The sequence below is a fragment of the Stigmatopora nigra genome, chromosome 22, assembly GCF_051989575.1.
Source record: "Stigmatopora nigra isolate UIUO_SnigA chromosome 22, RoL_Snig_1.1, whole genome shotgun sequence".
NCBI classification, from domain to species: Eukaryota; Metazoa; Chordata; class Actinopteri; order Syngnathiformes; family Syngnathidae; genus Stigmatopora; species Stigmatopora nigra.
In genome coordinates, this window is record NC_135529.1 from 5170042 (window position 1) to 5184787 (window position 14746).

General features: G+C 39.5%; 3 protein-coding genes across 5 annotated transcripts; 2 read left to right on the forward strand and 1 right to left on the reverse strand.

The window, feature by feature from the left end:
- The first annotated feature begins 4 nt into the window (after window positions 1–4).
- Window positions 5–9391, forward strand: LOC144215808 (ubiquitin-protein ligase E3B-like). 3 transcript variants are annotated; one of them, XM_077744965.1, is made up of 28 exons: window positions 5–322; window positions 426–561; window positions 650–818; window positions 905–1019; window positions 1358–1417; window positions 1498–1602; window positions 1681–1777; window positions 1847–1932; window positions 2029–2111; window positions 2195–2300; window positions 2379–2499; window positions 2583–2760; window positions 3251–3417; window positions 3509–3676; window positions 3763–3934; window positions 4020–4138; window positions 4310–4424; window positions 4513–4612; window positions 4757–4876; window positions 4948–5124; window positions 5193–5303; window positions 5398–5535; window positions 5844–5909; window positions 5985–6043; window positions 6113–6295; window positions 6468–6579; window positions 6649–6741; window positions 7134–9391. In XM_077744965.1, exons 3-28 carry the CDS (start codon window positions 658–660, stop codon window positions 7323–7325), a joined length of 3204 nt encoding a protein of 1067 aa, XP_077601091.1. In that variant the 5' UTR covers window positions 5–322; window positions 426–561; window positions 650–657; the 3' UTR covers window positions 7326–9391. The 3 variants fall into 3 exon arrangements, with proteins under 3 accessions (XP_077601091.1, XP_077601092.1, XP_077601090.1); XM_077744966.1 differs by having other exon boundaries at window positions 479–561; XM_077744964.1 differs by having other exon boundaries at window positions 5–561.
- Window positions 9392–9530: 139 nt separating this feature from the next.
- LOC144180895 (aldehyde dehydrogenase family 3 member B1-like) lies at window positions 9531–12607 on the forward strand. The gene is made up of 10 exons (XM_077709048.1): window positions 9531–9675; window positions 10029–10224; window positions 10301–10411; window positions 10645–10765; window positions 10830–10915; window positions 11050–11131; window positions 11216–11605; window positions 11676–11842; window positions 11985–12084; window positions 12177–12607. The coding sequence occupies exons 1-10, from the start codon at window positions 9623–9625 to the stop codon at window positions 12374–12376; spliced, it is 1506 nt and encodes a 501-aa protein (XP_077565174.1). The 5' UTR covers window positions 9531–9622; the 3' UTR covers window positions 12377–12607.
- LOC144180896 (corrinoid adenosyltransferase MMAB-like) lies at window positions 12606–14619 on the reverse strand. Its single transcript, XM_077709049.1, has 9 exons — window positions 14226–14619; window positions 13675–13733; window positions 13506–13599; window positions 13390–13447; window positions 13251–13323; window positions 13085–13182; window positions 12942–13006; window positions 12795–12854; window positions 12606–12725 (listed from the first exon to the last, which is right to left on the reverse strand). The coding sequence occupies exons 1-9, from the start codon at window positions 14315–14317 to the stop codon at window positions 12641–12643; spliced, it is 684 nt and encodes a 227-aa protein (XP_077565175.1). The 5' UTR covers window positions 14318–14619; the 3' UTR covers window positions 12606–12640.
- Between the last annotated feature and the right edge of the window lie 127 nt (window positions 14620–14746).

A 14746-nucleotide genomic window follows, 5' to 3' on the forward strand; every position in this document is an offset into this window, starting at 1 on the left:
TTTTGTTTGGGATGTCCTCAAGCGTTTACTTATATAAACAAATGGCATGATCGCCACCCTTTAAAATCGGGTTGATTGGATAAATTTTTCTTATGATGTAAATCAATTAAATACATATTTATCCTCGTTTACGTTGTAGAAATGTATTTGCTACCCGGAAACTTTTCCATGCGACACCTTTAGATTAATGTCTTCTGGTTGTGTTCAACTCGTCTCTCATTGTTTACATGTTAAAGTGATATAACATTCCTGTATTTTGAGACTGACATTGGCAAAAGATGATCCTTAATCTTAAACTGATGGAAAATACAAACAAAACGATGTGAGTAGCTCGACTGCGTGACGAATTTTACGCAGATTTGCCTCCAACTAGCCGTGGATGCTAACCATCAGATCAGTTGTCAATGTATTGCTCATTTATCCAGAGATGACGATTTAGTCAACATTATTTTACATTTTTTACTGCTGCTACTCAAAGCAACGAAATGACTGCGGGGTTATAGCACCAGATGAGCCTTCAGGCCCAAATAACATCTTAAGACAAGAAGTTCTGCAGCACTGGTGAGCATTGGGAGGAGACATCAGAACCAACATGTCTATTTTGATGGGACTTAACCATTCTATGAGAGATTAATGCAATATTTTTCAGGGTGTAAGATGTTTAGTGCTCCACAAAGCTCCAAGTCTGAGTTCCTGGATAAAGCCAGGCAGGCTAGAGAAGAGAGGAAAGGTTATAAAGACAAGGAGAGAGCTGCAATTCTCATGCAAGCTCTGGTCAGAAGATTTCTATGTCGCTGCAGACTCCAGAAGCAAATAAGGTTATGCATATTTTGGTTCATTGCAAGACAAACATTTCTTCTCGCGGTCGTAGTGTTGACCTTTTTTCACTTTGTTGTTTTTGCAGGAAAGATGTTGATGATTATTTTGAGTCCTCCACTGCAACATCAAGAAGAAATGCACTTTCCATTTTTAAAATTGCTCGTAAATTACTATTCATCTTCCATTCGGAGGATAAGTTGGTGAGTATAAGCAACAAAATATGTTGGGATTTTTTGTAACTTCAGTTTGGGTAATTGGGTTTTGGCCATCATGTTATTGAGCATTAGGAGTGGAACCATATCAAAAAAATCACGTGCACACAGTTCTATCCAATACACAAGTTGTTCAAAATACCATTTTTTTTTTGTATTTTTATTAAATAGTTTTACTGAGTTCAGGAAACAATCCTTAGTTTGACATAACTACAAACCACAAACTCAAAATCAAGGAGTATTATGTGAAAATTGGATTATCTCGTATTTGATTGTGCAAGTTACTGGTTGCATTAATGGTTTTTTTTTTCTTTACTTTTTTACAGCGGTTTGAAAAGCTGTGTCGGGCTATTCTTACCAGCATGGACGTCGAAAATGAGCCTAAAGTGAGTGTTTTCATATTCATTTATTTGCCAAACTACTTCAAGTGTGAGTATTGATTTTTCTCCCCACTTTTGACAATTAGGTTTGGTATGTGTCTTTGGCACTTTTCAAAGATCTTACAATCCCTTGGTTGAAACAGATTAAAGATGTGCTGTGGACCTGCTGTCAACTATTGAAAAACCTAAAGGTTAGTTAAGGCCCAAAGATCCATTAGCAAAATATTCAAGGTGCTTAATCATATGATGTACTTTGTTTTTATTTCCAGCCTGATATAATGCAGGATAATAAATTGGTAACGCTGTACCTCACCATGCTGGTCACATTTACGGACACGTCAACATGGCGAAGAGTCAGGGGGAAGGGTAAGTTTCAAACCAGACAAGAGTTCATTCCTTGTGCATAACATATTTGTCCATCTTTTTTTGTTTTAGGAGAAGCTTTGCGACCTGCTTTGACGAGAATTTGTGAGAATGTCATGGGTTATCTTAATCAAAAGGGATTCTATTCAACACTACAGGTATTTTTCACTCACTAACAAAATCATTTTGGACAGATGCATTTGTTTTCGTTTCTAGTTTCCATTCAACATGCGCCATTTATCTCTTCTTGTCAGATCTTGCTGACCAGCGGCTTGGCTCGTTCGAAACCAGCGCTCTCCAAAGGCACTTTAACAGCAATATTTACTTTGTCGCTAAGGTGGGGAGATGAACGTGTGTGTTTAAAGAGTGATGAAATGGCACTTTGTTACAAATTGTTCCTTTCTCCTTTGGTTGAATCAGACCTGTCATCGCTGCTCACTTCTCAGACAACCTTCTCAGATCATTCCTCCTTCACATCATGTCCGTTCCAGCTGTGACGTCGCACCTGTGTACGCTCACTCCAGAGGTAGCAAGTCATCTGTGTATAACAGGCTTATCAACATACCTACACATGGAGTTTGTAATGTTGCCTCTTTTTCTCTAGTGTGTTACTTCTATCCAGACACATGGCCTTTTGAAGAAGTTTATTTTGTTTCTAAGCCGAGAGGAGCAGTGTTCCGATATCTGTGTGTGTCTTGAGGGGAGCCACACACTCTGCTTACTTGGTACGGTAGGAAAAAAATATATACTTTTAGCTAATGCTGTTCAACCAAGAAAATAATGTCATTTCTTGCCTGTGTTAATTGAGGTAACTTAATTCATCTGGGTTTCCTCAATGAGCGGATCATAGAAGAGGAGACCAATCGCTTTGTCAAGGACCTGACTGACATGTTATCCTACTGTCAGAGATATGTGTCTCAAAAAAAGTCAAATCTCACCCACTGGCACCCGGTCTTGGGCTGGTTCTCTCAAAATGTAGATTATGGGTGAGTAATAGAGAAAGATGTTCTTGGTAGGTTTATTGTCTTTTTCACCTTTATTGTTTTTTTAAGGGAAACAGAAGAAACTGCTAAAAAATATTTTCTCCAAACATCACACATTTAGTTTGCATTTTGAACCAAGTACAAAAACAACATGTATTTATTTAAATGGATTATTATCAACAAGCTGCATAGGACTGCCTCAGTATAGAATAATGTATAATAATAATTTAAAGTATTTTATGCTATTGCCCTCGTTTAGAGTGGTTTACAACTGCACTGAATCACACTAACGGTTTTCTTTTTCATTACATTCTATTAACAACCAAATTTAAACTGCCTGTAGTATATGCAAACAAGATTGGAGTGGCATTTTTGCTGTCAAAACAATGTCAGTGCACATTCTATTTACCATTTTTTTGTGGCCATTGAGTGAACGTGCCTGCCCTTTCTTCAAGTATCTATTTAATATTTATTTGTCTCTCCATTTTTTTAGTCTTAACGAATCAATGCCGCTGGTCACCAAGCAGCTGCAGTATCTGTGGGGTGTGCCTGTCATCCGGACTCTGTTCAGCGACGTCCTTTCGAAGAAGCTAGAAAGTCAGGACCCCACTCCCTTATCTGCGCAACCTAGCACATCGCAAAATAACCTGCCTGTTAAAAGTGAGTCATGAATCCAAATCTGTTTGCATTGTTTACATGTCAGCAGTAAAGGAAATGTACTCAAGAGTCAATTGCCGTCTTCTTCCGACAGGCCTCTTTAAGCGAGCGTTTCAAAAGTCTGCCTCGGTCCGAAACATTTTGAAGCCCGTCGGGGGAAAGCGAGTGGACTCTGCTGAAGTTCAGAAAGTGTGCAGCATTTGCGTGCTCTACCAAACTGCTCTATCCACATTGACGCAAATACGCCTTCAGATTCTTACCGGTTAGTACACGGGTCAGGAAATGTTTGGTTGAAATATTTTTGAAATGTCTAAATAGGGACAGTTATATTGTGTTCCCTCCGTGCAGGTCTGACACACCTTGATGATCTTTTGCCCAAGTTGTGGGCTTTTATCTGTGAGCTTGGCCCGCAAGGAGGCCTGAAGCTTTTCATGGAATGTCTCAACAATGATACGGAAGAGTCCAAGCAGCTTCTCGCTATGCTCATGCTCTTCTGCGACTGTTCGCGCCACCTCATCACGTAATTTCGCTCGCGTTCTTTTATTTCACGGTTTTGAATTGGTGTTGTTCATTATTATTATTATTTTTTTTTAAATGGATTTCAGAATTCTGGATGACATTGAAGTCTATGAAGAACAAACTTCTTTCAAGATAGAGGAGCTCAATACAATCTCATCATTTCTTAACACATTTGTGTACAAAATGATATGGGATGGTATCCTAGGTCAGTTTTTAGGTCTTTACATTCATTTAATAGCGCATGTTGTTGTTCGATGTTGAATTCAAACTGCTTCGATATTGCATGATAAAGTTAAGTGCACAAATCTAATCAAAATGGGTTTCCAGTAGAAGAGCCATGAAAATGGGTCATTTGAAAGAAATTCTTTCTCTTCAGAGAACGCCAAAGGGGAGAAACTGGACTTATTCCACAGTGTTCATGGCTGGTTGATGGTCCTTTATGAACGAGACTGCAGGCGAAGATTTACCCAGGATGACCACTGGTTACGCAAGTGAATAAAAACTCAAAATGTGTCTCTGTCTCTAATGTGCAGGGCTCACTACAATTCTCCTTTTTTATTTTGCATCTCTTGTTTTCAGGGACTTAAAACCAAGTTTGTTGTTCCAAGAGCTTGAGAAAGGCAAGAAAAGGGCCCAGCTGTTACTGCAATATATCCCACATGTTATTCCTCATAAAAATGTGAGTCATTTTGTCATTTTATATTGGTAATGTATAGATTTATCTGGCTTTAAAATTGGCAAAGAATGAATGTCAGAAGATGCATTGATGGATGTTTTCAATTTCTATGACGATGTACAATGTATTCCTGCCATGTCATTTTAGAGAGTGCTGCTGTTTCGGAACATTGTCACCAAGGAGAAAGAGAGCCTCGGGTTGATAGAAACCAGTTCTGCCTCGCCACACGTCACCCATATTACCATTCGCCGTTCACGCATGTTAGAGGTATGGACACAAATCAGATGGATTGATGGCAAATGCCATGGCTTTCCCTAATAAAAAGTCTCCCACGTCAGGATGGTTACGATCAGCTGCGCCGGTTACCTGTCAATTCCATAAAAGGTGTCATTCGGGTGAAGTTTGTGAACGACTTGGGAGTGGATGAAGCCGGTATCGACCAGGATGGTGTTTTTAAAGAGTTTCTAGAAGAGATCATTAAAAAAGTCTTCAACCCTGCTCTTAACCTGTTCAAGGTAACTTAGTATTTGTGAACAAAATACTTATTGTAGTCATGCTTATTCCTTTTTTTGTGTTTTATCAGACCACGAGTGGAAATGAGAGGCTGTATCCGTCACCTACTTCCTACATCCATGAGAACCATTTGCAGCTCTTTGAGTTTGTGGGGAAGATGTTGGGGAAAGCCATATATGAGGTAGTTGAAGCATTTCCTAGTAACTAATTATCCCAAGAATTTGTGTTCCTCCTGGCACACTGGGATTTTTGCGTGTGTTTTCTTTTTTTCATAGGGCATTGTGGTGGATGTCCCTTTTGCCTCCTTCTTCCTCAGTCAAGTTTTGGGTCATCATCACAGCACTTTCTACAGCTCCATTGATGAGCTGCCATCGCTGGATTCTGAGTTTTACAAGAACCTTACATCCATCAAGGTTTACTAAGCCTATATACCATTTAATGCTTTCATTTTCTGTTAACAACTATGCATGAAGCATTAAACTAATACACGAGTAATTAAAATAGCATACTGATAAAATCTAGTTAAAACTAAATATAGAAATTACATTTAAAAATACAGCAAAATATTGGAAAATCCTACAAATAAAAACAATTATAAGTGAATTATAGTGAATTAGTTAAATGTAAATTCAGGCATAGTTGCCATTTGCCACATTATATTCCCACAATTGCTGTACATTCTACGTTGCTGCAAAATATCCACTGTTTACATTTTTTACAGCGTTTTGATGGAGATGTGGGAGACCTTGGACTTTCGTTATCCTATGATGAAGATGTAATGGGACAGGTAAAAATGGAAAAAAATATCTATAAGGTTGTACACCATATTTTTAATGTTAGTTTACTGCATTTAATCATACAGTTAGTTTGCCACGAGTTGATACCTGGAGGGAAGACAATACCAGTCACCAATGAAAATAAGTATGTCAATCATTATTCAAGTTTTTAGTGTTAATGATGGGATTCTAATTGGAGTCATTCTCTGTGCAGGTTCAGCTACATCCACCTCATGGCTCATTTCCGGATGCACACTCAGATTAAAGAGCAAACCGCAGCTTTCATCCGAGGCTTTCGCAGCATCATCAACCCGGAATGGTTGCACATGTTTTCCACACCCGAGGTTCAGCGTCTTATCTCGGGAGACAACGCTGAAATTGACTTGGATGACCTCAAGTATGTGCTCATCATTTTCAGGGTGTCCAAAACTTTTTTTCTCTCTGAGGTATAAAAAATAACAGAGAGGTTTGGACACCACTGTTCTAAAATATTACCATATATCAAGCTATTAAAAAGTAACGTCCTTTCTTTTCCTCATAATCGATGCTTTGCTCTTCGTATGGCTTAGGAAGCACACTGTCTACTACGGAGGTTTTCATAGCAGCCATCGAGTCATCATATGGCTGTGGGACATCTTGTCCAGCGATTTCACATCGGAGGAACGGGCAATGTTCCTCAAAGTACGTCAATTTCTCATCTTTGTCATTTGTTTCGAACTCTTTCCTAAAACTCATCTTGCTCTCCTTTAGTTTGTTACCAGCTGCTCAAGACCTCCTCTCTTAGGTTTTGCCTACCTCAAGCCACCCTTTTCAATCCGTTGTGTGGAAGTGTCAGATGATCAGGTGCGGTTCTCGCAATTATTTGGAGACAGTAAAGGACCAACTATTTTAACAAGTTTCATAAAAGAACACAAGCTGTACTTTTTCATTATTTATTGGCTCCCTATGATGAAATTAGATTAGAACTTTATTTCATCCCGTGTTCGGGGAATTTCTTGGTTGCGGTAGCAAGACAGACACAAGACACAGAAGACATTGTAGACCTATTTAAAAAACTGGAGACACACACAGAAAGCGATGATGATGATTGGCGAACCACATCGGCTTTAAAACATTTACAAAGTATTTATGACATTATACTATACACAATACTGAAACTTGAGAAACAGATGATCATACAGATGATCTTAAATCCTGAACTGTGTTTTACTTTTTTCTTTTTTCCCTGTGACCAGGACACCGGCGACACCCTTGGCAGCGTCCTGCGAGGCTTTTTCACAATCCGTAAAAAGGAGCCTGGTGGTAGACTTCCCACTTCATCCACATGTTTCAACCTACTCAAACTGCCCAATTACAGCAAGAAGAGCATTTTGCGGGACAAGCTGCGCTATGCCATCAGTATGAACACAGGCTTTGAGCTTTCGTAAGATCACCAAAGGACAGTCCACACAGGATGAAATAGCTTAACTGAGGAAAAGGGTTTTTGGTAGATGCTTCCCATCAGAGGAGTTATGAAGGACAAGGAAATCTGCTTTTGTCAAATTTGAACACCTGCAGGATTACTATTTAACTCCCTTTGGCAACCGGGTGGATGCTGTTTTTGCAGCACAATCTAATAGGGCACCTTCCCTTGCCACACATGAAATCCAAGGTCATCATATAGTATTTAACTCACTCTATCCATATTTATAGTTGCTCGATCTCCGTTTCTCAGGCTTACCATTATCTTTCTTGGATTGAACATGCCAGAACTGGAAAGCAATACAAATGCAAGCCATTTGAGGCGCGAAGAAGATGATGCGTTGGTGATACACCTACAATTTTCAGTTTTGGGATTCAAGGATCTTGGAAGGAGCCTAACAGGATTAATTCCTTTGCGTGAATTTGTCCAAATCATTTTATCTCCACACTCCAGAAAACAGAAGATGCTCTGTCTTATGATCTTATTCAATTTCTCCCTCTTAAAGACACACTGTCTAGTTTTTAAATTGTTTTAAAACATGGAATGTATTAAAAGAAGTATGCTTCAATTCTGGTGAGGCACCAACATTTCTCCATGTGAAAAATAATAGCTTTTAATTTTTTTTAAATATATATTTAAAGTCATGTCCATTTTTGCATCTTCTATCCAACAAATATGACTGGAAATATTTTTTCACATCTCAAATTGATTAAGGTTTTATATTTTATGCCCGAAACCCAGAACATTGCTCATCAACTCTTTTAAATAATGCTGAGTGCCTCATATGTTGCCATCCTCCCCATATTATCCTCTCAATCATTTTGTCTGTTGGGGAAAAAAAGCCATAGAAGCGGCGGCATGGGTTATTCTCTGAAAGCCAACCACCGTAATACCATTATAAAACTACAATATTTTCTAGGGCCTGCGATGATGCTCTCTATGGACCTTTTAAGCCATGTTGCATAAAATTATACAGTACCTTTTCTCTCAAGCCTCCATAGGTGATGTCACAAACTGGTTCACCAGCCTACCTAAACTTATGCTTCATGTTTCTTCATAAAGTCATAGGAGCTTTTCTACAGTTGGCTTTGAGGCTAAAATTGTCATTAGCCAAGGAATAACTACAAATAGAATTGCAGCTTTCAAAGAAATGTAACAGCAAGCAAAAAATCTTTATCAAATCTGTCATTATTCTCTTCATGGAAAACTGTCTTTCCTACCACAAAACACCACACAATTAGGATTTAAAACAACAACAACAACAACAATAATAAAACAATTGTTGGATCACAGAAATGATCTATGCTCCTCAACATATCCAACATAAATAGAGTTGGTATTAAAGACTATACACCCCTGCAATTTTGTAAACTGAATAGTGTGGAATGGAATTCATCTTGGTTTCCATTTTTTTAATATTGATAAACCATGTATTTGAACAGGGTTGTGTACACATTTTATATTAACTGCTCTAATGAGGTGTGTTCTCCAAGTATGATCTTTTAGCCACAAACCCAACCATAAACGTGCAAAATGATTGCAATTTTGTGTAAATTTTGCCTATAATTTAAAAAAAAATGTAATGTCTGATGGAGATAACTTAAGTAATTATCATTGTGGTGTACAACTTTTTGATTCAATGATCAGAATAAATTCAAATTCAAAAGTTGGCAAATACAAAAGCGTGATTGGCCAAGAAAGCTGCTTAATTAAATAGAAATGTGTAAAACCGGTTAATGTACAAAAAAGTGTGTATCTGAAATATTCTTAAATACAAAAGCAATGTTGGTGTTCACAACATGATGATAATGTTTGTCATCGACTGAAAATGATGTCAGCAGTGGACTATTTACTACAATGCAAATCCATTCTTAAAGTCATTGTCTTCTGTACTTGAGTCTTTTCAAACAACAGGCTTAGGGAATGTGTACAATGAGAGATTATTGCGTAAGAATCATCCATGTATGTAAAGTACATTTTGTTGTCATGTGCAATCCTGTATACAGAAATTCCATAAACATTTTGCTCCAATGTCAGTGTTTCTTTTTTTCATGATTCTATTCCTACTGGTGTTTCCTTCTTTCTCCTTATTAAGTCAATTATGTCTGATTACAAGCACCTGCTGAGAGGAACCACACGTCTAAAACAGGGTGTCCTGTAGGTGAGAATGTTTTTAAACACCACATTGGCTGCTTCTCGTGTCTAATGTGTAATGTACTTTAAAACCAGAGCCCCCAAAGAGCTGAGAACTGCAGTAAGACCATGAGCTACCCACTAAGCCCGTCTCCTGCCAGCTGGTTCAGATCTCAACCTAGGTGAGTTTCCTTGAATTCTTTGGAGATTTGAGCAAGATGCATGTGAGGATTGTGACTGACGTCTCTCTGATGCAGACCTTTAGTTATGTGCATCACCTGACTACTAGCGGGGGGAGTTTTCTTAGGATTTTCACTATGCGTTGTGCTGGTGGGGCTTTTACTTGACGAGATTAACGGTTACAATGAGGAAGTCTAGCACTGGAGAGCTTGCTAAAACAGAAATGACTACAAAAGGAAAGGCTTGCTCTGTATGTCAAAGGAATGGTCGTTTAACATGCAGAAGGTTAGAGTGGATCACGGCAGCTTGACGGTAGGGTTAGATGTTGCGGTCATCTGTGTTTTGGATCTTGTAGGACCAGGCAAGGGGAGCCATGCCTGAAGACGTACCCTCTGCAGTATGAGGATCTGCTCAAGAGGGCACGGGTGTCCTTCCAAGCCAAGCGCAGCATCAAGGAGAACTTCAGGCTGTCCCAGCTCGAGGCCGTGGTGCGAATGTTGGAGGAACATGAGTGTGACTTTGTAGATGCTCTCGGGAGGGATCTTCACAAGGTGAGCTCATTGTGATTTTGAAAAAGAAAAAGAAACAATAGGGATAGTCATTTTAAGGTTTCTTGTCTTGAACCAGCCGCGCTTTGAGACGATTGTGTCAGAGTTGATCCCGGTTAAAAATGAGGCTCTACATGTGATGGGGAACTTCAAGAAGTGGATGCAACCACAGCACGTGGAAAGAAACCTGGTGAGATGGTTTTGATGTTTTGGCAAAAACATGATTGGGATTAATATTGAGTTGCCCGTATGGCCCCTTGTTGGGAAACATTCCTTGCTACAAAGAGGTGCTTTCTTTTTCAAAGAAGATTAGCAGAGTCGAAATCTTAGTGAGGCCTGTTCATCGTGTGCAAAGTAAACAAGTTGAATTGCCTCGTGAGTACCGGTTTTAAGGAGAAAATTGTGTCTGTATACTTTGCTCAGTCCGCCACTCTGGATGAGTGTCTGGTCGTAAACGAGCCCCTGGGCATTGTGTTGATTGTGGGGACGTGGTGCAGTCCTGTCCAAATGTGCTTGGTGCCACTGGTAGGGGCCATTGCAGCAGGTATGTTCCTGCCATATACATTTGTGTGTATTTTACAAATGCTCATGATTTGTTTGTTTCATAGGAAACTGCGCCATCATCAGTCCTTCTGTGACCGCGGCTTACACGGCAGCGCTTCTTCATCGTCTCATCCCCTCCTACTTGGACAATGTGAGTACACTACTGATAGTCTGAATTTTATAGTCTGACAAATGGAGAGTATCTTATTCTATTGGTTTTTGTGGTCAAATGATTCTGAGATCATGTTTAACATGTAATGATGGCCAATTCTCGTTTTCCTCAAGGAATGCTTCCATGTAATTCTTGCAGGCATCAATGACCTAACAGATATTGTGGAACTGAAGTTTGATCACATATTCTTTTCTGGTAAGAATAAGTGCAGCAGTAAAACAGATCTTTTGACCAAATCATCAGCGGCACGTTTACTTGACTTCTTGTATTCAAATCCAGGAATCCGAGAAGAAGGAATTCGAATTTCTCAAGCCGCGGCTCAGTGTCTGACACCCATCACCCTGGTTCTGAGTGGGAAAAACCCCTGCTACGTCGACCAACATTGTGACGTTACTGTGACCGCCCAGCGAATTGCCTGGGCTCGTTTCCACAATTCCGGGCAAACCATGGTAGCCCCCGATTACATCCTGTGCCACTCGGAAGTAAAAACCCGCCTGGTCCAGGCACTGAAGTGCTGCTTGATGCGCTTCTACGGTTCTGATCCCAGAGAATCCAGCAGTTTTGGCCGAATGATTAATGTGGATATCTTTAACCGTGCTAAAGACTTGTTGTGGAGAACTGGCAAAGTGGCCGTGGGTGGACAGGTGACAGAGGCAGAGAGGTATATTGGTAAGAGACCACATAAAATATAATGGGAAAAAAACCCCTGAGAAAACAGTTTTTCTTCTTCTTCCCAAAGCCCCAACCATATTGACAGAGGTGGATCCATCCGACCCCATCCTGCAACAAGATATTTTTGGCCCAGTTCTTCCCGTTATCGCCGTAAACGGCGTAGATGAGACCATTGCCTTCATCAATAAACAAGAGAAGCCCCTATGTGTGTATGTTTATTCCAACAACAGCAAGGTATTTTATAGTGTTTTATTATTGAATTGTAAAACCCCAGTAGGCAGATTCCCCTATCTCATTTCTATATTGTTTCTATATTATTGTATCTATATTATTATTATATTTATTTTCTCGCGTATTGGTGGTTCTGATTTTGCAGGTGATTTCAAGAGTCATGACTGAAACATCAAGTGGAAGCTTTTGTTCCAATGACAGCGTCCTTCAGAGTCTGATAGTGACTCTGCCTTTTGGAGGAGTTGGTAAGTTGTTACTCAGGGTTTTATTTATACAGTATGTATTTAGTAATGTGACAGAATATCAGTAGTCATTTTCTTTGCTTTTGTGGCGACAGGTGCTAGTGGATTTGGGTCCTATCATGGGCGGTACAGCTTTGATACGTTCTCTCATAGAAAGTCATGCCTGCTAAGAACCACACGTTTGGAGTGCGTCACTTCCTTGCGCTACCCGCCCTACGACAACCGCAATCTTTCGCTCATGACGTGGGCCAGCAGTTTGTCCTGGAAGAGCCAAGGCTGGTGCCAAATCATGTGACTTGAGCAGAGAGGTCAGACAGGAGCTGGATTTCTATTCAGTTGAATGTAAAAAAATCACCAAAAATTAAGCACTAATTCTTGGAATGTTGATTATTTGGCCTTGAATGCCAAAAAAAGTGCCATGTGATGTATTTCAAAACATAATTGTCCTGTAATAATGTAAGTGGATGGTGATTTTGAAAAATAGTATGTTTTCACTGAAAGGTTTATATAAAGAGTCGACCACATACATTTTTGTCAATTTTTATTTACAAAATATGAATTAATCAGGTCTTTTGTAGATGGTCTCTTTGTTGTTTTCTTTGAAGGCAGCATATCTGGCCACTGTGAAAAGGTAGTCACTTAATCTGAAAGGAATATATTGATGTAATTAGGTTTATGCTTCAAGAACGTATCCTTATTTTTAAAGCTTTTACCTGTTCAAAAACCTGCCAATTTCTGGATCAGCCTCTCCGGAGCGCACAATAGGAGCAACACTAAAATAGGAAGACAAGATATATTAGAATAACAATAACTTTAGTTCCTGTCGGGGACAAAAACAAGAGCGTCATTTTTAAACTTACCTGCGCTCGGCTCTGCGACAGATGGTTCGAGCTATATGTAAAGCCGCACTGCTTTTTCCTCCAGACTGTTGTAATGCAAAAGGGTTTTAAAAAAAAGACTATTTCACATTCATACCATCTTAAAAGTTTATAACTAGTCTTACGGGTAAAATGAAGTTTGTCAGAGGAGGTAGTTCCTCTGTGAATGTATCAATCCAAGTTTCCAAGTCTGTTATTGGTGTTCCAGTAAATTTAGTCCGATCTTAAAAAAATAGAAATATATTTAGGACAGAATGCACAGTTAAATCAACAGTAAACACTTGCACTCACTTAGATGGCTTTCTCTTGCAGATGATTGAGGTGTGGCAATGTTGGAGCCAACATCTTGCAAAATGCATTGAATCTGGTTATTTCAGAAGGGAAAATGGTCATTATATACAGATTTCAATTGCGCCAAAAGTAGACTTACTTTCTCTAGCTGGTATGTGAATGGATGTCCTCTTTCAAGGCAAAATTCTCTGGCCAAGCTGCAAAATTTGACCGTAAAAAAATGTAGTGGGCAAAATTTGAATATTGTGTTCTTACCCAATAACTGATGTGAGTTCATCTGTGTTTCCTAAGGCTTCAAATATATGATCTTCCTTTGGTCTTCTTTCTCCAGTAAATGTGCTCGAGAAGCCTAGATGAATTCATATGGTATATTAATATTCAAATCAATGATGTATCCTTTTTCTCCAGTGGAAACATAACCAACCTTTGTCCCCTGTTTTGGTATAGATTTTGGGCAGTCTGTCATCTGTATCAGTGGCGTAACTGGAATGAGAACCAAAGTTTTAAGGCACCAGTTTTTCCCAAATTGCTTCAAAACAATCAATTGGGGCCCGACGGATGAGTGGTTAGTGCATTGGTCTCACAGCGGGGGACCTGGGTTCAAATCTAGGTCGGTCCACCCGTGGAGATTTTTTATCTTCTCCCCAGTCCTGTGTGGGTTTTACCTGGGTACTCCAGTTTCCTCCCACATTTTAAAGGCATGCATGGTAGGCTGATTGGACACTCCAAATTGCCCCTGTGAGCATAAATGGTTGACTTGTGCCCTGCAATTGGCTGGCCACCAATTCAGGGTGTCCGCCGCCTGGCCAGAAGTCAGCTGGAATAGGCTCCAGCACCCCCCGCAACCCCGGTTCAAAATATGAGATGATATAATAATGCACATTTCTCAAGGTAGTTTAAACACATGCTACTTGATTGTCAAAATGGCGTTACATAAATGGCAGATGATAATGTCACAAATCAAAGCTGTACAACCTTCGCCAAAAAAACGTGTTCCGATCGCTCAACTTTCTGGCAGTCTTTAAAACACAGCACAAAATTGAAGGTCTGACAACTAAGGACGCCATATTCGTTGCAAACAATGCTTAGGACTAAGTTGGATAGATATCACAGTTATTTGGGAAACTAGATGCTATAAGTTGGAAACGTCAGCGTCAGTAATGGGTGTCCACCTTAAAACAGTAGACTTCACTGGCAAGCTATTTTTGCAGCCGATCTAAGGTGAATGATTGTTAAACTTATTTAACAACTGGTATACAACTTGAATATACACGCAACAATGTTATGTTTTATGCCTTAACAGCCCCAGTTGGCTCATAGTACGAATTGCGCATCTAGAATGACATTATATGAAGCCTACAATACTGTCATTTTGCTCTTTCCGTAGCATTTAATGGGCGTCTCCCTTACTATCAGACGATTTGATAACTCCCGGGAAAAACGGAAAAACACGAATGTTGATTGGTTAAAAAATAAGACAACAAGATTTGGTATGG

Coding starts and splice junctions, on each gene's coding strand:
- LOC144180896 (XM_077709049.1), bottom strand. CDS start 14,317: ATGGCGTCCTTAGTTGTCAGACCTTCAATTTTGTGCTGTGTTTTAAAG. Junction 13,734..14,225: donor AACACGTTTTTTTGGCGAAG/GTTGTACAGCTT, acceptor TTCTCATTCCAG/TTACGCCACTGATACAGATG. Junction 13,007..13,084: donor TGACAAACTTCATTTTACCC/GTAAGACTAGTT, acceptor GCATTACAACAG/TCTGGAGGAAAAAGCAGTGC.
- LOC144180895 (XM_077709048.1), top strand. CDS start 9,623: ATGAGCTACCCACTAAGCCCGTCTCCTGCCAGCTGGTTCAGATCTCAA. Junction 10,766..10,829: donor GGTAGGGGCCATTGCAGCAG/GTATGTTCCTGC, acceptor TTTGTTTCATAG/GAAACTGCGCCATCATCAGT. Junction 12,085..12,176: donor TCTGCCTTTTGGAGGAGTTG/GTAAGTTGTTAC, acceptor TTGTGGCGACAG/GTGCTAGTGGATTTGGGTCC.
- LOC144215808 (XM_077744964.1), top strand. CDS start 658: ATGTTTAGTGCTCCACAAAGCTCCAAGTCTGAGTTCCTGGATAAAGCC. Junction 1,778..1,846: donor GCGAAGAGTCAGGGGGAAGG/GTAAGTTTCAAA, acceptor TTTTTGTTTTAG/GAGAAGCTTTGCGACCTGCT. Junction 4,139..4,309: donor GATATGGGATGGTATCCTAG/GTCAGTTTTTAG, acceptor CTTTCTCTTCAG/AGAACGCCAAAGGGGAGAAA.